The sequence below is a fragment of the Anabrus simplex genome, chromosome 1 (genome assembly GCF_040414725.1).
Source record: "Anabrus simplex isolate iqAnaSimp1 chromosome 1, ASM4041472v1, whole genome shotgun sequence".
In the NCBI taxonomy this organism is placed as follows: Eukaryota; Metazoa; Arthropoda; class Insecta; order Orthoptera; family Tettigoniidae; genus Anabrus; species Anabrus simplex.
Window position 1 is genome coordinate 1,038,164,172 of NC_090265.1, and position 25,811 is coordinate 1,038,189,982.

General features: G+C 36.3%; 1 protein-coding gene across 1 annotated transcript in view; it reads left to right on the top strand.

Annotated features, from left to right (window-relative positions):
• LOC136857933 (E3 ubiquitin-protein ligase SHPRH) overlaps positions 1 to 25,811 on the top strand; it is a 396,601-nt gene that overhangs the window by 136,933 nt on the left and 233,857 nt on the right. Inside the window, exons 6-9 of the mRNA XM_067137032.2 lie at positions 2,961 to 3,086; positions 6,128 to 6,315; positions 12,599 to 12,762; positions 13,894 to 14,067. Of these exons, the coding sequence (XP_066993133.2) occupies positions 2,961 to 3,086; positions 6,128 to 6,315; positions 12,599 to 12,762; positions 13,894 to 14,067 (652 nt within the window). The remainder of the gene's footprint in view (positions 1 to 2,960; positions 3,087 to 6,127; positions 6,316 to 12,598; positions 12,763 to 13,893; positions 14,068 to 25,811) is intronic.

Genomic DNA, 25,811 nt, shown 5'->3' on the forward strand with positions numbered 1-25,811 from the left:
AAGGGATAGGAATCAATTATCTAGGGATGTGTTCGATGGATATCCAAGTTCTTCTAAAACATTTAAGAGAGAGCTAGCTAAACAACTGATAAGGAATCTGCCACCTGGGCAACAGCCCTAAATGCAGATCATGATTGATTGATTGATTGATTGATTGATTGATTGATTGATTGATTGATTGATTGATCGATCAACAGTGTGGGAAGAGGGAGCAACAGAAATAGGAGACAAAGGAAACGAGGACAAACATGAAAACACAAAAGGACAAGGACAATCTCCACATCTTCATATACTGCCTTCTTCAAATAGATAGGCTCTCTCCTCATCAATCCCAGTTCTTCTACAACCATCTCTTCTTAGACCATGGCGAGCTCATTTCTGCTTCACAGCTTCATCTGGAGGGCAGACATCAACCTCCATTGAGGGGCCATCTTGACAGATCTTCAGTCGTCATGTGGGATAAGTTTAGCACAAGGAGAAACCTGGATAAATACAGGAAAAGGGAAGAAACATGACAAAGATAAATACAGGTAAAGGAATAAAAACACAGGACAAATACAAAATGAGAAAAGAATCCCAGAGAGAGGGAGAGAGAGAGAGAGAGAGAGAGAGAGAGAGAGAAAACAAGCTTTGATTGTGGATTTTTAAGGTAATTAGAAATGAATTAAGGAATTGTTATACCGGGCGAGTTGGCCATGCGGTTAAGGCCGTGCAGCTGTGAGCTTGCACCTGGGAGATAGTGGGTTCGAACCCCACTGTTGGCAGCCCTGAAGATGGTTTTCTGTGGTTTCCCATTTTCACAGCAGGCAAATGCTGGGGCTGTACCTTAATTAAGGCCACAGCCACTTCCTTCCCCACTCCTGTCCCTTTCCAATCCCATCGTCGCCATAAGACCTATCTGTGTTGGTGCAATGTAAAGCAAATTGAAAAAAGAAAAAAAAATTAAAAATCATGATATTATTGAAAATGTGGAGACTTAGGGAAAAGGAAGTAAGTAAATTTGATCATAGCAAGGGGATTTTCAGTGTTCCACATGGATGTGACCTTCCATTCTTTAAAACGTCATGTTCATTGGCAAGAAATATTGCCACCTTGAGGGAGATGCTTGCTTGTTGTTTAAAAGGATCTTAACATCCACGTCCATGAACCTACTACGCTGGCATAGCAGGGGGAGAGGTGATACTCCCATGTGACACGTCCCAGGTGGCGAATAGGGGGGTCCTAACTGGCTTGACGGCGGACTTGAGGGAAATAATATACCTCTCGCGGGCCAAACACACAACCCCCTGTGGGTGGGGGATGCAGACGAAGAAAACACCCACGGTATCCCCTGCCTGTCGTGTGAGAGGCGACTAAAAGGGGCGACCAAGGGATGATTGTCTTAGAACCATGAAACTACTTGTGATTAGTACCACCACACGGGGAACACCATGGATCGCTCTTACTTGCACGTAGTACCACTGTATTAGGTACCAAGTAGGTTTGTGATTAGTAGCACACAGGAGCACAGTGCGGTCGGCTTTTGCAGTACCTGTGATTAGTACCATTGTATGAGCAGGACCATGGGATGATAGCTACCATGGTTCTGCCTTGCCTAGGATTAGTACCCACTATATGAGGAACACCACGGGATAGTGCAGGTCCCTGTGGTTAGTACTCTTATGTGATGAACACCATATGTTTGCGTTGCCTGTAAATGGCACGGCAATGTGAGAAACACCATAGGTCTGTATTATATGTCGAATATCATAACCTGTGAGTAGTACCATAATGTGTGGAATACCGTGAGTCTCTGCTACTTTTGATTAGTACCGCAATATGACAAATACCATGGTTCTACTTTCCTAGCGATAAGTACCGTTATGAAGGGCCGATAACTTGGATTTTGGACCCCCTTTAGACTGCAAGCATCATCGATTCAGTGTTATGCTATAGCAGCAGTCCCTTGGTCAGTAATACTATTGTTTTACATCAGTTTCTGTAAATGTAAGGCATTGCGGGTCGCATCCACTGATTGTTTTATATTCATGTCCATCCATTCATTCTTCGTCCTCACGTTTTGAATTCTGGTCAGTGGAGGATTTTAGACTTTTAATTTGTCATTCCATTTCGTCTCATTTCGTACCATTAGGGGCTAATGACCTCGATGTTTGGCCCCTTTTAAACAACAGGCATCATCATCATCATCATCATCATCATCATCATCTTAACATCCAGGTCATCGACCCCCTTGAGTGAGAAATCAATGACAGTGCCACTTGGCAGTCACTTGCTTCAAACTTACTGTAGACTCTTCCTGATTTTCTAGAATAGTACAATTTTTATTTCACTTAATGATCAAATATAACATCATTTTCCAAATTCATGTGTGATACATTTGGGTTTGACCGGGCGAGTTGGCCGTGCGCGTAGAGGCGCGCGGCTGTGAGCTGGCATCCGGGAGATAGTAGGTTCGAATCCCACTATCGGCAGCCCTGAAGATGGTTTTCCGTGGTTTCCCATTTTCACACCAGGCAAATGCTGGGGCTGTACCTTAATTAAGGCCACGGCCGCTTCCTTCCAACTCCTAGGCCTTTCCTCCTATCCCATCGTCGCCATAAGACCTATCCGTGTCGGTGCGACGTAAAGCCCCTAGCAAAAGTAGCATTTGGGTTTGGAGTACTCTTTAGACTGTGAAATAATCTTGTGAATTTCTAAGTTACACTAGCACATACTGTTAGTCTGTGTGGGAACCATGACTTCATAGGTTTAGATAAGTTAAGAAGTTTTTAAAAGGTTGTTTCTTTTAAAGCAGATGTTTCAAAATGAGAATGAATTGAAAAACTGTGTAACATCTATGTTATGTATTTAGGTGATAGCAGTTTTTTATTATTTCAAGGGGCAAAACAGCAAAGTTGTATCTTCCCCTCCTTTTTATTCAAGTCAGCTGTTCTTGTAAATATTAATCTCCCTTATTATAGAGGGGTGCAGAAAGATGGATTCCTTCAACCATATGATCTGGCAAGCTACAAACTTGTGCTGACTACATATGAAACCTTGAGGAAGGAGCTTGTACATGCTGAGTTGAATGATTCATCCTCACCCAGGTAAGTATTTTTCTAAATATTATGTAACCTTTTTTCTTATAAGCTGGTGTGTGTTATTTTTCCACTTTCACAAGATTTGGATGTAATTACTGTATATATTCAAATAATCCTCGCACCCCAATTTTGCAGAGAGAACAGAGAAAATAATTTAATATCACAAATATTTTGCGCACACAATTTTATTAGGTAAATGTAAGTTTATCATTACATTACATTCATTAATATTACATTCGTTAAAATTATACCATACTCCAGAAGAACACCACGTAATTGTAATGTAGGAACTGTGTTGATTTCTGCAATATGAGTTACCGGTATTCAAGCTATTAATTTGATATTTTTCACTTAAATAGTTGTGCCCTTTGCATTTTCTGACGTTTTTCAAAATGGTGTCAAGTAGCGGTATGGACTACACAGGCCGGAATTGTATGAAAAGAATCTTAAGTTAGAAGTTTATAGGAGGCCATGACCAAGTTGGAACATACAATTTTAAAAGGCTGTGAGGAGAGAACAGAACAGTATCAAATTAATTGTTTCGAAAAACAAGTAAAATATAAGATATTATTATCACACTTACAAAATTGAAGAGATAGAGACCAGACGTATATCAATTCATCTGCGACGGAAGAGGAGAATAATTGCCACGATAGTCAAAATTACGGAGATATTACCTTTGGTAAACGAGAAAATACGGCGTAATACTTGTTATTCGACATTGGTGAGTGTAATCGTGGCGTAAAATACGAAAATTTTATTCAAATACATTCACCAGTTGGACCGATATGAAGTAAAACGACACGTCGAAGTTCATCGCAAACAAAGCCTAAAGAAGAGAAAAATATACAGAAATAATTTTCTGAGAAGAAAAATTGAGCAATAATTAAGCCTTCGAGAATAGAAATATTGTAAAATTACAGATTCTTTTAAAAAAAATAATAAGATCGAAGACACTGAACCAAGTGTAACATTTTTGATTGACCGAATTGATAAGGAAGACATTAGGATATTGAGAAGAGATTATTATTTTAAGAAGCTTTAAAATTGAACGATTACTCGTTGGAATTCTTGGATTTTATCACTAGCTCAAGAATGAAGAAGCAGATGTCTTGCTAATTTCGAGGTGGACCGACCTGGAGATGAATATGAACTGGCCAGCAGACCAGACATGATGAAAGACATGATGAAAGGAAAGACTCCAGCCGTTCCATAGACCGCAGCCAGCCAAGGACCAGAGATATGACGCGGAGAGCTACATAAGACGCCGTACTTGCTGAATGATGAGCTGAGTTTGCTAGATATTAGTTCTTAATTAAGCTAGACATAATTACGGTATTCTAATATCATTTACATTAAGTGTGAAATATTTAAGAAGTGAAGTGATGCATTTGAATTATACCATACTAAGTTAAGTTATGACAAGATCGATATCTCGAAAGAAGTGGCTATACATATGTCGAGTGGATTATGATAGCAAATGAGAATACGATTATTTGCGAGAAGGAATGTAGATTATCACACAGCTAGGTATGAGTATCAGCGTGCGTTAGATTTCATTAATGGATTTTGTGAAGCCATTCATGCTAAGTTAGCGTCATTGTGGGATGAAATAGAGAGGAATTTTTTATATGAGTTATTCCGTGTCGAATTATGTCATCAAATGGAATTACGAAGTGCTAGAGGTTAAGCATTATTCTATGAGAAAAAAGATGATCCAAATAAGTTAATATAGTTGCAACGGAGTTTTATACGTCTTAATAGATGTGTTTATTTATGAAGAGGTTATGATGTATGAAAAGTGGTTATGTTTGTTGGATTAATTGAATTGATTGAGCGATATATAGTCGAGAATGGATTTATATGAAGCAATTGGAGTAAAGTAATAGGAAGATATGTTGCAATAAGACATAAATATGGATGCTAAATGTTTATATATTCAGATGTGGATCAAATATGTGATGCAAGTACATTGAAAGAGATACATCGAGGGAATGACATAATACAAGGTATGCATGACAAACCCACATGCGTAGATGAGAATAAATGGTTTCCGCAATGTCAAATACAGCTGTTGTTGTAGGGAAATACTTCTAGCAAATGACATATTGTGGTAATGCACGTAACGGAAGTTGAAATGAGAGTGTAGCTTTATTGAATAACATAGATAATAATAATAATAATAATAATAATAATAATAATAATAATAATAATAATAATAATAATAATAATAATAATAATAATAATAATAATGTACAACGGGTGATTGTTTGGTCCGCCCTGTCAATATATTATTAGTATTTGAGTAATTTATACGTACATGTTTCGGGAGCCTTAACTCCCTTTGTCAGCGTATTTATATCAAAATCTACCTTAAGTCTCAAGATACAACATCTCATCACATTAACATTAAGCATTTTCCTGTTTAACCTCAACACTGGTCACTATATGTACAGTTTGCCGTTTTTTGTACAATAATGCCTGTTGTACCCAACACATAAGACATGGAACATATTTAGAAACACTCTTGAATTGTCCACTCATTCCTCCTATCCTTTACACTCTTACAATGTGTATCATCACCCTGGATGGATCCATTAGCTAGGTCAGAGTGTACTGTACAGTACATGAATGACAACAGCAGAATTTTGAACTGGCCTCACTGTTGGTTTCTTGTGCTGAGTTCCTCTCTTTCAACTTTCCCATTTAACTTACCGTGTTATAATGTTGTTTCTTTCATATCCTGCTATTGTCTTTGGAGTGTGTTTTAATTTTTGTTCTTGATGATCCTACATGACATTCTTATGCTTCAGTGTATTTGATTGTTCTTCTTTGCATCTGTATATCAGTATCTTTGAACAGAAGTCAGTGGAAATTTTAAAGTGATGGACCATTGTAGAGGTAGTGCTGAAGGCTAGTAAGCAGTATTGCTACTGATTTTGGTAATTTTGTGTGTTGTGAATTTTGTTGTCTACACAAGCTGTTGACAAAATAAATTAAGAAAAATGGGGTATATATAACGACTATATGTATTCCTTTTTCATCAGATTGCGTCACAGCAAGAGATTCTTTGCAGCACCTTCCCCTCTTGCCTTCGTGCAGTGGTGGCGTGTTTGTTTGGATGAAGCCCAGATGGTAGAGCATACAGCCTCAAAGACTGCTGAGATGGCTCGCCGTTTGGAATCTGTTCACCGATGGGCAATCACTGGCACACCTATCCAGAAGTCCATTCAAGGTAAGAAAGAGTGTTGTTTATTGTATTTTGTATTGAATGTAACAATTTAAGCTGATTTTTCTTGTTTGTGTCTGTATTTTTAGCCTAGTATTATATTAAAAAATTTCTACTAATATATCTGAAGTTCAGTGGATCTTTAATTTAGAAATTGGGTGGCAGTAGTCTTCATATACAAATTGTTATTAAGAAGTGATTTAAATGTTCAGTCAAACCTTGTTTAATTGATAATGTATGCTCATAGATTGGACTTCCTTGCCTGTCTAAATTTTTTTCTTTTTTACAGTTACGTCGCACTGATACAGATAGGTATTATGGTGACGATCGGATAGGAAGGGCTAGGAGTGTGGAGGAAGTGGCCATGGCCTTAAAATTAAGATACAGCTCCAGCATTTGCCTGGTGTGAAAATTGGAAACCATGGAAAACCATCTTCAGGGTGCAGACAGTTGGGTTTGAACCCACTATCTCCTGATTCCAAGCTCACAGCTGTGTGCCCGTAACTGCATGGCCAACTTGCTCAGTCTATTAAATTAAATTGTAAAACTCTTTGTTCATGGAGGCTTTACATGCCCATATCCCATTTTATTCAAACGTTACTTCCCTTCAGGTTCTGCGCACAGCTCAGTATTCTGCTTGGCATTAGTATGAAGATAAACCTGATTCTGACAGGTTTTCTGCCCCCACTCTTTCTAATCCTGTGCAAATCATCTGTATCTCTCTCTGTACAGCCAGTGCTTTCCCTTTAACTCATTAACTTCGAAACTAAGTCCATCAATTCCACCGTGGACTCGGTTTCAGTATCCTCCAGGCTGTGAATAAATGAGGGGTTCAGTGGAATAAGGGCCCATTCCAACCAGACTAAATTTTGAGAAAAAAGGGGTTCTCTTAGAATTTACATAATTCTAAATGCAAAGGGCACAAGTAAATTAAATTTGACATGTGTATTCTTCATAAAATTATCTTTCTACCTGCAAATGTTTTGCATGATTCAATATTTAGTGTTTGAAGAAAGGGGAAATGATATAAGGAAATTAATAACAGGAACACAAATTTAAATATATGTTTGTGCTATAATTATATTAGGACTAAATGATACAATAAACAAGATTTACAGCTCATTAACCCAGGCGTTCAATAACTGAGGCCTCATTGTTGTCTGAACTAAGGCCCTCGTAAATGTCTGATATAATGTCTTCATGCTTTGCCTTCTCTAAAATAATGCCATAGGTGTATTTTGTGCACAACACAACGCCACGTAGTCAGGTAGTACAGCTGGTTTCCCCTTCCCTTCTTCCAAAACCAAATTTCCAAAGGAATAAAAGTTATGTGCATAGCTTGAGTTTGTTTCAAAAACCAAAAGTGAGATACCTTTCTTATATCTACAGTACTTTGTTTTTTCGTAATGAACATTTTGTTTAAGTTTGTGAAATATTTCAAATTTTCGTTGCCTATTTTGATAAATGTGAAACGTTTCTTCACTCGACTTTTCCTGATAAGATCACACCGTTGTTCAGCTGTATAAACCACTTGGTTTTTATGTTCTTCAGTGATACAAAAGTCAGCATGACATATTATTTGTAAGTTTCATCTGTTGCAAAAAATCAGGATGTAACCTATCATTCTTGTATACTTTTCTGCTGTTATGTTTTTCTATTATGACAAAATAGATGTGTGGTAACTTGTAACAGTCAAAAATATACTTTCTTGACTTTCCTGTGAAAGTGTGCTGTAAATACAGTATGTTGTTTGGTAACATTATTCAATATTTACCTGGCTTTTACCAGGAATAACTTCCCAGATACTGAAACATATTCTTCTCCATTGTTTCGTAAAATCGTCTTCTTTGTTTTACTCCACTTCTGCACGTTTCTTTTTCACTTTTTAGGCTTTGAAACATCACCAGTAACACAAGAATCAGCCGAGGGTGGCATTTTGCTGCGTATTACAGACAAGAGGGCATTATGCTTCACACTGCTGCAACAACGTTTGGTCAGGTGGTGGGATTTGGGATGGGCCCTTACTCCACTCACGCCAGGGAAAGTTCAAAATGTAATATTACAAAGAATATGTCAAACACCACATATCGAGTAAAGATTGAATTTCAAACTTGTGAACACTGACATAGCCCCAAGATACCAATGCTGTACAGAACTAAATTCAGCCGTTGGTTGGGATGGGTTTGTCCCCTCTCCTTTTCAGTGTTTACATAGAACAGGCAGTAAAGGAAATCAAAGAGAAATTTGGAAAAGGAATCACAGTCCAAGGAGAGGAAATCAAAACCTTGAGATTTGCCGATGATATTGTTATTTTATCTGAGACTGCAGAAGATCTCGAGAAGTTGCTGAATGGTATGGATAAAGTCTTGGGTTAGGAGTACAAGATGAAAATAAATAAGTCCAAAACAAAAGTAATGAAGTGCAGTCAAACGAAGGCAGGTGATGTAGGAAATATTACATTAGGAAATGCTTAAAGGAAGTAGATTAATATTGTTACTTGGGTAGTAAAATAACTAACGATGGCAGAAGTAAGGAGGACATAAAATGCAGACTAGCACAAGCAAGGAAGAGCTTTCTTAAGAAAAGGAATTTGCTCACTTCAAACATTGATATCAGAATTAGAAAGATGTTTTTGAAGACTTTCGTGTGGAGCGTGGCATTGTATGGAAGTGAAACATGGACAATAACTAGCTCAGAAAGAAAGAGAATAGAAGCTTTTGAAATGTGGTGTTACAGAAGAATGCTGAAGGTGAGTTGGGTAGATCGAATCACTAATGGAGACATACTGAATGGAATTGGTGAGAGGAGATCGATTTGGCTAAATTTGACGAGAAGAAGAGATAGAATGATAGGACACATCTTAAGACACCCAGGACTTGTTCAGTTGGTTTTTGAAGGAAGTGCAGGTGGTAAGAATGGTAGGGGTAGACCAAGGTATGAATATGACAAGCAGATTAGAGCAGATGTAGGATGCAGTAGTTATGTAAAAATGAAAAAGGTTAGCACAGGATAGGGTGGCATGGAGCGCTGCATCAAACCAGTCTATGGACTTATGACTCAAACAACAACGGTTGGGATGGGCCCCTCAGTTACGTTCCTTTTCTTCTGTTCCTCTATTTTTCTGCTATTACTTCAGTGAAGTACCTGAACTTGTGCTTCTAGCACCTTAATCCTCTGATTCAATATAGCTCTTCCTTCTTTGCTTCTGTCATTTTCTCCTTTATTGCTGTCAGATCTTTGGTTACATATTCCTTCATTTCCTTAATTTCCTGGGACTGTACTTCCAGCATTTCTTTTGTCTGATCAGCCTTTTGAAGTTTCACATCTTCCTCCATTTTCTCCATATCCTCCCATGACAATGGACCTGGGTTCATCTCGATGCCTTCAGTGACTAAGAAAGTAGTTACTATAGCTGCTGTCATCAGCAGTTCTGCCAGGCCTATTCTTTTACTATCTTCTATTCTATCTATTCTATCTTCTAAGGAGAAATTGAAAGAACTTAGGAAATTGAATCTAGCAAAGAAGTCAGTGAAGGATAACATGATGGCAAGAATAATTGGCGATCACACAAGTTTTAGTGAAAAGTGGAAAAGTATGTATAGGTACTTAGGTACTTTAAGGCAGAAACGGTTCCAAGAAGGATATTCCAGGAATCATTAATGGTCAAGGGGAGTGTGTATGCGAGGATCTTCAAAAGGCAGAAGTATTCAGTCAGCAGCATGTAAAGATTGTGGGTTACAAACATAATGTCCAGATAGAGGAGGTGAATAATGCTAAAGAAGTATTAAAATTTACCTATGACAACAATGACATTTACAGTAAGCTACAAAAGTTGAAAACTAGAAAAGCAGCTGGAATTGATAAGGTTTCGGGGGATATACTAAAGACAATGGGTTGGGATATAGTACTATACCTGAAGTACTTATTTGATTATTGTTTGCATGAAGGAGCTAAACCAAATGAATGGAGAGTTGCTATAGTAGCCCCTATGTATAAAGGAAAGGGTGATAGATATAAAGCTGAAAATTACAGGCCAGTCAGTTTGACATGCATTGCATGTAGGCTTTGGGAAAGCATTCTTTCGGATTATATTGGACTGCAAACTTAATAACTGCACCTTCCTCATGTCAGTATCTGGCAAATTTTGCAAGAACACCAACTGCATCTGTACCACCTACAGTGGGTCCAAGTCCTGGTACTGGCAGATTTTCCTGCATGAACAATGTGCTGCCAGCAGTGCATTCCACGGCCACATTTTGCAGCGTTGCAGCATTGGTATTATAGCCTTAATTAAGGCCATGTCCGATTCCTATCCCATCATTGCCATAAGACCTATCTGTGTCGGTGCGACGTAAAACAAGTTGTAAAGAAAATGGTATAATAGTCCGATGGGTCAATGTTCCTGCGCAGTGAAATTCGAAACCTCCATAACCAGCATGTATGGGCAGATATCAATCCGCATGCCACTGTTGAAGGGGCTCACCAACAGAATTTCCCCATCAACACCTGGGCTGAAATCTGTGGTGAGTGTTTGCTGGGACGCTATGTACTTCCCAACCGCCTGACAGGGAAGGCTTGCATGCAGTTTTTATGCACCACGTAACCTGCTCTCTTAGAAGACGTGCCACTACAAATACGTCAGGAGATGTACTTCATTCATGACGGTACCCCTGCACATTTTAGTCGCAGTGTCCGTGAACAGCTTAATGTACATCACCCTGGTCACTGGATAGGCAGAGATCTACTAATTGCTCGGTCTCCCTGAGCACCTGATCTTAATCTGTTGGACTTCTTTGTGTGGGGTTGCACAAAATCATTGGTGTACGTGATGCCTGTGGAGGATGAAGCAACACTGCATGGCAGAATTTTAGGGCGTTTCAACCCATACGTACAACACTGGGCAGAACTTTAGGGCCTTTCAAATCATACAACACTGGGCATACTTCAGTGTGTGCATAACTATATTCAAAACAAGCAGTAGCCTGCATTATGGCAGAAGGCGGACATTTTGAATGCTTCCTGTAAGGTAATGCCCGGCATACATCCGTAAAATACATGCAAGCTAGCCCACAACACTTGAGGGTCTAGCCCACGACAGTCATATCCCAGAAAATATTAATTTCCGGACACGTATGTATACGTTTTTCCTTCTTTACATGTGAGGAATCTACCCCTGCAATTATGCCGTGTTTTTCTAAATGCCCAATGCCCACCACTTCATGGACATCAGCACACATCTTAAAATATTACACATAAAAGAAAGAAAATCATTATTAAGTATAAAGGAGCAATAGAAATAATCATCACGAAAAAGGCCAACCAGAGTAACCTCATTCAAATTCCATTAAATTATATAATTTATTAATTCACTAATGTTCATTAACAATCCCCTAAATCATTCCAAAAATAATTTAAAACACAACAGTAGTAGTAGTAGTAGTAGTAGTAGCAGCAGCAGCAGCGAAAAACTACTACAAGTGCAGTTCTGCGAAAGCCAAGTATGTCACCAGAACATGACATAATGGAAAGTTACCAGCAAACAAGCTAGCTGGCATAACACCTATGATTGCGCATTGTACCCCAATGCACTCCTGACTGGACTACAGTACTGAGAAGAGAGTAAGCGTAAGAGGAGTATCCCATTTAGTTATAACATTTCAACAATTTTACTAGACAGGTGTACACAGAATTTTAACATATATGTTTTTACACTTCTTAATAATATTCATCAATTAATAATAGGTAAAAGATTAATAATAATAATAATAATAATAATAATAATAATAATAATAATAATAATAATAATAATAATAATAATAATAATAATAACAATAATAATTTGATATAATTTCATGTTTTTTCCAAGAACAAAACATTTCATTCTTGTTTTTATTATTGGTATCTTTTTCAGGTATAACATATTCATGTTTTGTTTTTAAGATATTTTAAGATAAATGTATTTTATCCTGAATTAATTTTTGACAGACTGAAGAACCTCACAGTTATAGAAACTAACTCTGGGTAAATAAAATGTATCCTGAATTAATTACGACAGACTGAAAAATCTCGCTGAAAAGAAATTGTTTTCAGTATAATCAAAAAAAAAAAAATAGCACAGACCACACTGGCAGGATTGTTTATCAATTTATGCACCATCTAAGGAATAGCACACTTGGATTCAAGTTCCAAGAACAAACACATTTTCAACTCTTTTCCATTTGATTATGTTCTGTTTTTGTCAATCTCATTTATGACTGTATTTGTTGTGTAAGTTTCTGAATTCTTGCAGATCTGTTTGGACTAATGCAATTCCTGGGTGTGGAACCGTATAATGTGCAACGGTTTTGGACTGGGGTTTTGTATGCTCCTTTCTGCCGTGGTGACCGTATTCCGCTTCATAACCTGTTAAAGCAAATATTGTGGCGATCTATGAAATGTGATCTTTTAGATCAGGTATGTCCTATGATACATAGTTATTTGTATTTCATATTCTTAGTGTATTAAAAAGGGGAACAGGAGCCAAGTGACGTCATCACTGGCTTCTCACCAAGATAGGCGTTGTTGAAAACATGACCAACGCATGTGGGTTTTTTGAAATGAAAAGTCTTGTTTCTGTGGTTTGGATTCAGTGTAAAACTGGAGATCCCATAGCTATGATCACGTTTTCAACAGTTGCATAATACTAGGTGCTTGTTTGCTGCCTTTTTTTTGTTTTGTACCCCATGATATTCTTGAGGGAACAGCAGCAACTACTACTAATACTGTGCTTTTTCACCTCATTGATTTCAGACATGTTCTAGGATTGATTTGATTGGTTAATGATTCATTCAGTTTTGTAGATCTTTGATATTCTCAAGAATGTTGTTCCATTTACAAGATACCAAAACTGTGAAGATGAATGGGGGAGGTTCTTTGGGTCATTAATGCGTGGTGGTATGTGCTTAGGTATTTCTTGTGTGATATTAGGAGAGCTGGTAGAAGGAAGTTCGCAGATAGGTGGATGTGAAGAATTTTTTACACTTATGGATATTGATTTTCTTATCCTTGAGATGTTAAATGGTTAATACGGTTCAATATTTAGTATAGAATATAGATTCAAATTGAAATATGACTGTTTTCTGTGAATACAAAAGTTATAAAGGTGCTGTCAAACATTGTTTAACCATTTTGAAAGATTTCAAAACATTGTAGGTTTTTGTATTGGAAGGGAATTATTAACCTTTGAATATATTATTAATTGCTTTACAGGTTTAAATTGTAAGACTCAGTAACAGTAGATTAATAGTGTTCCCTTCTGTGAAATAGTGCAACAATATGTATAAGTTGGAAACTGAAGAGCTAGTGGTACAAACACTAAGAAAATGAATCTTCAAACATACCTGTCATTTTTTTATCTCTTGTAGATTAACCCACTCTGAAATGGTCCTGTTTGATATTTATGGACAATTCCTCTCCAGTAAGATATTTATCTGTATCAACCCAATACTTTTAAGATCATTGTTAGATATTTGTATAGTATTCTTTGTGTGTTGTTCTTTTGAATGTCGTTATATTTTGTCAATATTGAGTTGTTTGTTTTTCTAGATTAATATTCCACCACAAAGCCAGCAGATCCATTGGTTGAATTTTTCTCCTGTTGAGGAACACTTCTACCGGCTGCAGCACATGCTCTGTTCAGATGACTTTGTGTTTCTCTCTGTAAGGTTCGGAGGGGTTGATATCCCACTACGTTCACTTGACAGGAACAGCATTCATAAGGTTTGTATACTATAACATAACCTCTGGCAGTTGGTTTGGAAGGAGCACCTGTTGAGAATTTTTCCTTCTATATAGTAGACATATTGTAGGCAGGCCAGCAGATGCAACCAAATTTAATTTACAGTCAAATTTATACCAATAGGGCAGTTGGTGGTCTGCAATATGATTGATGGGCTGCACAAAAATAACAATCCTTAAAAAAAACTGCCATTGTTAATTTATTTTCATTCTTCTTCTTCTTCTCCTTCCTAGCCTTTTTCCCAATTCATTGGGGTTGGCATGTAATGGGGGATTTGGCCCAATTGTGCGGCTGAATGCTCTTGGTGATGCCAACCCTATTGTGAAGGGATGCATTCACTACTGTGTGTTTCTGTGGCTGTTGGTAGTGTTATATGTTGTATGTAGTTGAAGAGAAATGTTTTAAGATGAACACAACCAACCAGTCCCTGAACTAGGGAAATTAACCGTATGCAGTTAAAATCGTAAGAGAGGTACCTTAACCCCTTGACGTACTTTGACGGATCTCTCCGTCCTGGCTCTCGACTGCACGCTGGTACAATGACGGATCTCTCTGTCCTGGCTCTCGACTGCACTCCGGTACAATGACGGATCTCTCCGTTGGCGCGTAGTGTTTATTCCCAGATCCACTCCAAGCTGGTTTCCTTTGTGAAAGGATTTGATATTGGTAAGGTAACCCCTTGACCGATGGAAGAACTATTTTATTCCATTGACGTATTCGATAAACACTTCTGTGCAGTTATTCCATGGAAAGAATAACCTGCATCTTAGCAACCTCATCGTAAGCTAAATCATGGCTGCCTCCAAGTTGAGTGATGAAGAGATTGTAAGAGAATTTTTAGAAGAGAGTAACATTCATATAGAAATAAGCGACGAAGAATTTAGTGGAAATGAATGTAGTGAAAGTAGTTTGTGTGATACTGACGTGAGCGCTGGTAGGGGTGAACAAAGCGCTGTTTTGCCGTCAAATGTCACTGAATTTTAGGCTTACAACTGATGCCACACCAACGGCTTCTAATCATATTTTACACGACAGGGAATGGAACTGGGAGTACATAAGTAATACTCCCATACTCCCACGCATCGCAACTGGTGAAATAAATAGTGTTGTTCAAAGGCACCTAGGACAATGCCTGAACGAACTGCAAGTTATGGACAAATTTCTAACTGCAGACTTTTGGGAACATTTAACCAATGAGACAAATGCTTATGCAAATAAATGTTTTGTTGCAGCTGCTGAGGATATAAATATATAAATAGGGTAATGTCATACGAAAAGAAACACTGGTTTCCTGTATCTTTGGATGAAATGAAGGCCAGATTATCTTGAAGTGGTAAAGTATGATGGAAGAAAAGAAATTAACACCCAATATTTTTGTTGACTACAACTGTGGAATGGATGATGTTGATTCCCATGACCAAAGGCTCGCATCATTTCCCTTGATGAGGAAGTACAGTAGATCCTCGATAATTCGAAATCGGTTAATTCAAAATCCCGCCTAATTCGAAGAAGCTCTCGTTCCCGGAAACATAAGATACAGTTTTGCATGTTATTTCAATTGTTTAATTCGAAATACGAATAATTCGTAATTCGAAGTACAATGTCGGCCCCATTACCGAAATTCAGACTTTTAATTCGAAACTGCCTTTACATTTTAAAACAATAGTATGTTACAGAGTAATTTCAACTCGAAATTTATCCGCTCCGCGTCATAATAGAACGGGCGTTCCGGATCGTGGAGGGGTAACTTTTCGCACTTACACTCACTTCGGCGCTTCATGATTGCTAAGTTGAATGAAATCGGAATTCTTTTGTGTTCAACCTTTTAAGGAACGCCGTAATATCACGCAGTGTGGGGGAAAACAGAATCCGCGAACACTGGCGATACCGACAGTTGACGAAAAAACGTGGCAAATATAATAAATTCGTAGGCACCGAATAATATTGACATTGCCGGTGAAACTGCATTGCTTTATTGCAAGCCCAAACGGTCTTATGGTTTTAAAGGAGAAATTGCCAGCCGGGAAATCGTAGTGTGAGGGATGGGGGTCATAGTAGTGCGTTGCAATGCACATGGAAGCGAGATACTTCATCCCCTCGTCATAGGAAACTTCGATAAGCCGCAATGTTTTAAGAACGTCAGGCACTTTCCATGCCAGTACAAAGCATCTATAATAAAAATGCAAACAGTAAAGAAATCCAAAAAATAATGCATTTGCACAGGGGAACCGGCATAATTTATCCTCGTCTTTGAATTGTGTGATTTTTTTTCTTTCGTTGCGTGAGGTTATGTTTGTCAGTGATTTATCCAAGTGCATTATTTGAACATTGTAAATGCACCTTGTTGGATACATTTGGGAAATAGTTTTTTCCATGGCATTTGAAAGGTTTAAACTGTGAATCGAGGTGATTGCATGTATTAATGGGTCTTAGAATACTTCGTGACGCGGCAAGTGTTTACATTTCTGAAGTACGATTGAAGTGCCATGGCGGGAAATCGTACAAGGAACGAGTCATAGGAAAGTTCGATTTTAAAGGCATCGGGTACTTTCTGTTTAAATACAAGGCATCTAAAATGCATACAATATAGTAATCCAATTAATAAAGCACTTGCACATGGGAGCGAGCATAGATTTCTCCTCGTCTTTGAATCGTGTTTTTTTTTTCTTTCTTTCTTTCTTTCTTTCGTTGCGTGAGGTTATGTTTACCAGTGAGATATCCGAGTGTATTATTTGAATACTGTAAATGCACCTTTTTGGATACATTTTTGAAATCGTTCTTTTTTCATAGCTTTTGAAAGGTATAAATTGTGAATCAAGGTTAAATGCATGCAGTAACGGGCCTTAGAATATTTTGTAACGCGGCAAGGGTTGGTACTTCTGAATTGCGAATTGGCGGTTAATTCGAAATCACGTAATTCGAAGTCCGATTTTTGAGTCCCAACGACTTCGAATTAACGAGGTTTTACTGTATGTAAAAGGATACAAAAAATATATACTTCTACAGGCTAGACATGACCCTTGTGAATTCCAACATCATTCATCGCCTCCTCAACCCTGACAAGAAGCGAGCAGGCTTTACCAGCTTTCGGACCAATTTGGCCGAACAGCTGTTGGCAGATGTGACGTTGCCTGCTTATCCAAAATGAAGATGCCCAAGCCCTGGGGATACACCACTGAGACTTCAGAGGAGGCACTGGGGACACTTTCCAACCAAAATACCCCCAACAACGAAGAAGGTTATCCCATCATGGAGATGCAAAGTCTGTGTGACACAGGTCTGACGAAGGAATCTTCATTTGAATGCCACCGGTGTAAGGTGGCACTGCACGTATATGGCAGTTTTAAGTTTTACCATACACACAGACTTCACAAAGTACATCTGACAGTAGTTTGGATATTCCCTCTCATTAAGTTGCTGTAAAGCATGATTTTTCAGTGTCTGTGGTAATATCATGTGAAGTAATGAAAATAAATGGTACGCCAAGGCATAAATAAGTTCAGTTAAATGGTATGTGAATGGGTTAAGGGGTCCACCTTTTCAATGCAAATAAATATTATAATGGTTAAGTTACAACGTGTTTACTTGGAACTAGTTTCAATGCTATTGAGCGTCATCTTCAGCCAATGTGTGAGAAATAAGCATAGGTACATACATACAAACATAATCATTACACAAAATATTATAACATTATGATTAAAAACGAGTAAAAAAGGGGAATAAAATAGTGAATATATATTCAATCAGAAGTTCAGAACTTGGCAGTCATTATCTAAACAACCTATGGAGGGTGAATTAAAACAGTAATCTAATTGTACACACTTGAGTTAGGACTCAACAAACACAATCTTTTAAAAATATATACAACACTTTAAAACTTTGCTTAAGTCCGAGATGAACTTGGTAGTCAAAGATTCGAATTTGTAATCACTTTTTACATTAAATGATGTCACTTATTAACTAAGAATGTAGTGAAGATTTTCTTTGAGCTTTTGACAGAACTAGAATTTTCAGTTTTCGTAAGATGTTCCTCTGAGAGCTTTGAAGTTAATTTTACATCATGTGGTCTATTGTTTTTATGTTGCAACGTAACGTGTAAGGTGGAGACCAAGTTTTTGAGCAGAGGTTTCTACGATGTTCACAGTTCATTGCGGGACCTGCTGTGTAAAAAGGAGATATTTATAAAAGTTGAATTAGTGAAGAAAAAGAGAGCTTGGGCTAAGACTGAATGAGACTCACCTCCGGCGGCAAAACTGTGACGCGTGATGAAGAAGAACTGAGCGTGATGGATAAGCTTGGGTCAGGGAAGTGGCTAGTGTCGGTGTAGGAAGGGAGAGGGAAGGAGGAGGAGCGGTAGGGGAGGTGTGGGGAATGGAAGGAAGGGAAATTAGGGAGGGTGATGCAGTGAAAGCGCGTGGCATGAGAAAGTATTACGCATAATGTGAAAGACAGATCAGGAATTTTAATATTTTTGAAAAATGCAATGAGAAAATCGAACAAGATTTTTGGTTTCTCGGAGATATCATTTAAGTTTGAATTAAAATATTGATCTAAATGATTATAGCAGTTTTCAGTAACATCTAGTAAAGAACCTTTATTAAGAACTTCTAATACCTCAAGATCTTGATCTATTTCAGTAAAGTTATGTTTAAATTCTTTCATATGTAGGCAGACTGCAGAAAATCGGTTATGCATTATAGCATTGACATGTTCTGTATATCTGATTTTAAAACTACGTCCTGTTTGACCTAGGTAAGAGCTATTGCAGTCTTGATAAGAAAACCTATATACACCTGATTTTGAAAAAGGACTACATTTATTAATTGATGCAGAGTTCTCTGTACTTCTGTTACTAGTACGAAAGGCTATTTTAACATTGGGTTTTTTAAAAACTTTAGTGACGTTGTATATTTCCTTATTAAAGGTAATGTTGAGAACGTGGCAGTTTTGTCTTTTATTAAGGTGGTTTTTGGGCGATATTTGAATTTATTGATTATTTTTTCAATAAAGGCTTCATTTAAATCCATTAAATTTTGCTATAGAACGAACGGTGTTCAGTTCCTTATTTTAAAGTTTTTTCTGGACATTGGAATCCTGAATGCTCGATCTACCAAGCTATTATATGTAGCTGCTTTTTGTGTTTGAGGATGTAATGAGTCATTTGAGTGGGTTTTCTATAAATACTATATACTATACTATATATAAATGAAGAGGGATGTCTATTGATTGTTAGGACTAGGAAATTAATAGAATTATTTATCTCTGATTCTAAGGTAAATTTAATGTCGTGATCTATACTATTAAGGTTTGTGAGGGTGGATGGCACATCTATAGAGCGTTCGTCCAGGATTATAAATGTGTCATCCACATACCTAGTCAGAACTGAATATTAGCAAATTTAATGTTATTGTTGATGGCGGTATACTCTAGGAAATCAAGGTAGATCTTTGCCAGAATCCCCGAGGCCAGTGACCCCGTTGCCAAACTGTCTTGTTTGTAAATAACCTTATCAAATGTAAAATATTTATTGTTAATTAGTAATCTTAAAATAGGCATGAAGTCCTGAATCTCAAGTTTACTTAGTTGACTGTTAGCGAGTAAGTTTTTTTTGATAATCGGGAATAATGAATTAGTTTTTATACTGGGATACATTAAATGATATGGTTGAAGTTTGAAACTGTTGGTTTTTTTTTTTTTTTTTTACTAATTCTGCAGTGTTCCTGATAGATTTATTCGAAGAGAATTTGTAATATTTGCTAAGAAATTTTTGGATAAATTGAGATAATTTATGTATGAAGGGCTTGGCCTGTAGTTTATTATGGGTTGAATAGGGACACCGGTCTTGTGGTTTTTGGGTAGTGCTTTAGCTGTCGGCAAACTCGGGTTCATAGTGATTAACTTTTGTTTTTCCTGTTCAGTGAGAAGAAAAGATGTATTTTTAAAAATTTGTTTCAATTGTCTTTAAATTGGTTGCGTTGGGTCCTTGTTAATTATCGAAAAGGAATCATTATGAAAGTAATTCTTGGTTTTTTGAACGTAATCTGTTTTATTCATAACGACTGTTGTGTTGTCTTTATCGGCCTTTGTAGTAATGAGTTGGTTATCTTTAACTTTCTTTTTAAGATTAAGAATGTGTTTTCTTTCAGTGAGAGAATCCTTGATGTTGGTGGTGTTAGGAGACATGATACGATTTTTAGAGAAAAAAGTTCTGTTTAATTGTTTTTTTTACGTCCATTCTGAGTTCATTTTGTAGATCATATGGCATCTTATTGATAACAACTTCTGACTACAATTTATTAAAATTGTAATGGGTTATTATACAAGTGTTTCCTGACAACTGCTTTCAATTGTAGAAAGAATTTATATAATTTCTCTTAAGTATATACTTAACCAAAGTGACTTCTGATTCAACTACGAGTTTGGAAGCTGTAATGGCCAAGTTGAAACAAGGCCGGTTGTGCTTTGGATCTTCTGAAAGCATTATTTTATCGTCCTCATCTAAGTAGGGTCGGAAAGCTTAATTACTGGTGGGTGGAATTGTTGTAAAATATCATTATCGAGTTCAGGCTTACTGTTAGCTTTAGAAGGGGAATTTTTATGAGCTGCTTTATCCTTAAGTGCTTCAAGTTTCTTCTCTAGCGTTACCTGTTTCTTAGACAGTATATTGAACAGCTTAACTTGGACTTGATCTTGAAAGAGATCCCACTGAGCCCTTGTGAATGAGGTAGTGGCCTCAAGGTGAGCCTCATACAAGCGATGATTTAAAAACGACTTTTTCTTATAAAGAAATTTTAGTTCATTCTTTAACCAAAGTATGTTTGTTCTAAATTGAACATTATGTTGATGGGGAGGAACAGAGCGTTGTTTCGTGACGCTTTTCAAAAAATTAGGGGTTAAATTCTGTGTAATACACTGTATCATTCATAGTAATAGGAGCCACATTATGAAATCTGGATTTCTTCATTTCGACAATTACTTATAAATGTATAATTTTAATTTATAAATTGGCCTTTTTTTCATGAACTTTTTAAGAAAAAAGAATCATTAGGACATTATTCTCTATGGGTTATTATACAAGTGTTTCCTGACAACTGCTTTCAATTGTAGAAAGAATTTATATAATTTCTCTTAAGTATTTTGTTTTTAATATTGTTAGTCTTCTTATGTTAATTTCAAGGACACTTCCTCTAAAGCATACTTTATCAATATATGTATGTTTCATCTAAACAGTGTTATGTGGCTGAAGATATTGATAATATACGAAACATGTATCACTTTTAACCAGTAAGTTGCCTTAAGAAATTTAGTGTATCGACAAGGTGGAAAATAAAATACTTAGTTGTAAATTCAGGATGGATGGCATACAAGAAAACTCCAGCTAGGGTCGCCGAGTATCTCAAGGTAATCATCGTAGTATTTTAACGTGTGTCCAAAAAAAATAAAAATAAAAAAAAAGACCCCACTCGTAACTGAGTGATGGACGTCTCAATCGAACGAGTCGTCGAGAGACCAGACATATTCATTTATGCAATATTTAAATCAAAATTATATATTATACTAAGTAGCTATGAATGATATCTCAAAAATATCTTACTTACTATCATTTATTCATAAAAGGAAAATACAGTGGACAAAATGTGTAAATAAGGATGGAAAATCTAAAATTAATCAATTAGCTCAGTATTACAGACTTGAATCATTCATACATAATTATTATTTGTTGCATGTCTCCTTAATATCAATATTGAAATGGATATCTGCTTCACTTTCATAGTACATCATATATATATATATAAAATTAACAATAGCAAATTTACATGAGTTAATATCAATTAATTTTAGGATTTAATCTTGTTGTCGTATGACACTCCTTATTTTACCGTAAGTCTTTGTTCAATTCTTAGGACAAATACTTTTCTTGTTTATTCAACACTTCATAGGATTGGCAGAAAGGATAAGATTATTTTCGTATATCAGTAGCAATTATATGTTATAATTCATCCAAGACAATAACATTAATTGATTATCCTTGCATTATTCATCAACTTAGCTTCCAGCCTAAATTAAATATATCATAAACAACCAAGTAAACTCTCAGCTGAATCAGATTTCATTGCATGATGTTATATAACTTAACTATGAGTGTAGGGAATACATGGTTAAAGGTGTTGAGTGACTATAATCCACTTAAAATTATTAATAAGGAGTAGGAATAACTACTCATGTTAATCAGTGCCTGCCATGATCAATGTTTCATAAATCATATGAGTAGGAATATCATATTGAAATACTCATTTAAATGAATAATCATTCATATTAGGATTTATCTTTGATGACCAACTCATATCTCACTATTCGCAACTAACGATTCATGTTGTCATCTTACGGTATGATATAGATTTCCAACCAAAGAAACATCGTTATTGCTTAATAAATACTATCGATCCGCGTCTGCATCAATACTTCATTCTTTCTCTTTCAATATATCATTCATTTCCATTATATCCTCGTAGCATTATATTAATATATTTCAATTCTTTCATTTTCATCCTCACATAACACAACATTTATCGTATATAACCTACATTGATGCATATCAAACTTCATATTTAACTAAATAAATCTATCATCGGATCAGTGTCTTCACATTTAACATCAACATGTCTTCTTTCTATCTTTATATCCATATTTAACCTCTTCTCACTCATTTATGACAACTTATAACCTATACAGTAGAACCTTGATTATACGTTCCCGGAAGATATGTTTTCCCATATTATTCGTTATTTGTTATTATTACGTGGTCCCGTGAGCATCTTAAAAAGAATCCTGCATTATCTGTTCTTCGAAGAAACGATTTCCCGGATCAACCATCAGAAATTTCAGTCCCATCAATGCTAAAGCCTCGATCACACTTTTTTCAAGAAACTGTATCTCACGAAAAGACGGCTATGGCATACTTACGGATCTTGGTGTTAACGTCCCGTCATTGCAGTAATTTGAGGCAGTACTGTACCGTACTGGAAAAGCGAACGGCGGTGAACTTGCATATTTTAATATTATTGTATACAATTATGTTTTCGAGACCAGAACCTTACATACTGTACTTAAAGTCATGGGACGTTTTGGAATTGCCTATTACTGTTTTGGTCCTAATATAAGACTGGAAATTTCATGTTTTTGTGTTCAAATGTTATAAAAACTGCAGTCAGTTTTTTTTGCGCACGTTACATTTAAAAACTTTGTATCATTTCCCAGTCGTACCAACGTGTGCAGCTAGCGCGCTTTCCAGCTGATGGGAACAAGAAAGGTCATACAATGTTATAAAATGAATTATAACATTTTATTATTCTCAGGACCGGTTTCGATGCTGGTGTGCATCATCTTCAGCCACAAAATTAGAAAAACATACAATGCAGTGTCTTCTCTAATGTCCGATTACACACATCACGCACGCTGCCAGAGGTCCCATATTGAACCGAGAACATCGTTTAGCACCCTGGAAAACACGGTGTCCGCCTCATTTTCATGTAAAATTTTGTTACACAATACTTAGCAGACCGAATCCAGCCACAATTTCTTAAGTTAGAGAAGACATGCATTTTACTACGAAAAACAGACTTTGAAGTTCCTTCATCTTTAGTTCTATAATTTGGTTAAGCTATTTTAACGACCAATCTTTTTCAACCAATGGTAAAAATGTTTTCTTAATATTTGCACCATTTACTTCAAGACTCAGTGGATGTTCATCAAGAAGACTCTCATACAATATTCTTATGAAAAAGGTAATATGGTGTTGGACTTTTAAGATAGTGATATATAAGTTATTGTCCTCAGCTCATTGTTAATCTGGTCACATGTCATTCAACATTTTTAGATTCAGAGAACTCTTGTCAAGAGGACGTTTACACAAAGCTTTAAGATAATGGGTGCTATATTTTTAGGTTTATAAGTTATATAAGTCTCACATTTTAAGGATTTCATATAACAATAATAATGTTATTGGATTTACGTCCCACTAACTACTTTGTACAGTTTTCGGAGTTGAGCATTTCAGTTCGTATATTTCTGAGTTAAGAAATTTGTTACCAGGGATAAATGAGTTTTAGTTATAAAAATTATGTGTATGGAAGTGTATATGGAAATTGTTTTTTAATTATATTCATCATCATCATCATCATCATCAAATTTTCACTCCAGTTTCCCGGGTGTGGTTTACGAGCGCTCTCCATTTGAGTCTATTCATGTACCACTGTTCCTTCAAGACTTCATCCCAGTTGATTCCTTTGGATGTGATATCTTCCTTCACTTGGTCTAGCTATCTCCTCCTAGGTCTTCCAAGAGGTCTCTTTCCAGTAATCTCAATATGCAACCATTGTTTTGCAATTCTTCTTTCCGTAATACGCTTGATGTGACCAAACCATCGTAAAACGTGCCTTAGTTATGGTTTCCTTCAGGGGCTGATTTATTCCAGCTTGTTCCCTAATTTTCTCATTTCTTACTTTGTCTTTGCTAGTCGTTTGAAGCATGCTTCTTAGAAACTTCATTTCAGAAGACTGAAGTCTGCTATTATCTTTTTTGGTAGTTGTGCATGTTTCCAACCCATAAGTCAATATAGGGACAAAGTATGTTCGAAACAGAGTTTGTTTTGATCTTAATGGCACTTGTTTATTCCAGAGCAGATAGAACTTGCTGATAGAATTGACTGGATTTCTGAATACGGTTATGTAATTAAAGGTGTATTATGTTGTCATTTGATGTTGTGCATCCAAGGTACTGATACTGGTTTACTGTTTTCAATTGTACACCCTCCAGCATCATATTATCTTTCTATTAATTTTTAAATTATATTAGTAAATGATATTTATTGTCGAAGGGGTAGGAAACAAAATTATTGTTATTCTTTGGTTCTATTTGAAGGTTAGTTTTTGGTTAGTTTTTAATTTTATTGATTATTTTATCTCGGAAGTTCTTAGTGTAGCCATAGTTAATTGGTATGGTATAGATGGTGTCTATTCTTTTTTTTTTAGATCTTGTTTTGATAGAGGGATATTAAATGCACAGTTAATTAGGCTGTAAAATGTAGCCTTCTTGTGGGCACTAGTATGAAGATAATTCTGTTTGATTGCATTAATGGTTTGCGTGGGCTTTCTATAGATTTTATATGATAAATGATTGTTGTTTCTTGTTACAGAAAGGTCAAGAAAGTTCAAAGTATAGTTTACTATTATATTGTAAATTTAATATGTGAATCTAAGCAGTTAAGTTGCTCTAATAATATAGTGCTAATGGTGATTTATTGGTCTAAAATCGCAAATATATCATCAACATATCTAATCCACACTATGATTCATTTTGTTTATTATTTTCCAAATGATATATATATGTATATATTTCTGGTAGTATGTCTGAAGCTGGGGTTCCCATGGGGAGTCCGTCCTGTTGATATACAGTATTGTTGAATTGGAAATAGTTATTAGCAAGAACCAACTTTAATAGCGTTAGAAATTCATCTATTTCATGTTTACTAATTTTTTATATTATAATAGGGCATATATCCATATATCCATATATCATTTGTATTAAATAGATTGTTTACCCTACCTTATGATATCATATTATATCAGGTTTTATCTGATACCCACATTTTGAAAGCACTCTAGACTTGGAATAAATTATACCTAACAATATTGTAGGTTTGGAGTTCACCACTTAATCAATACTT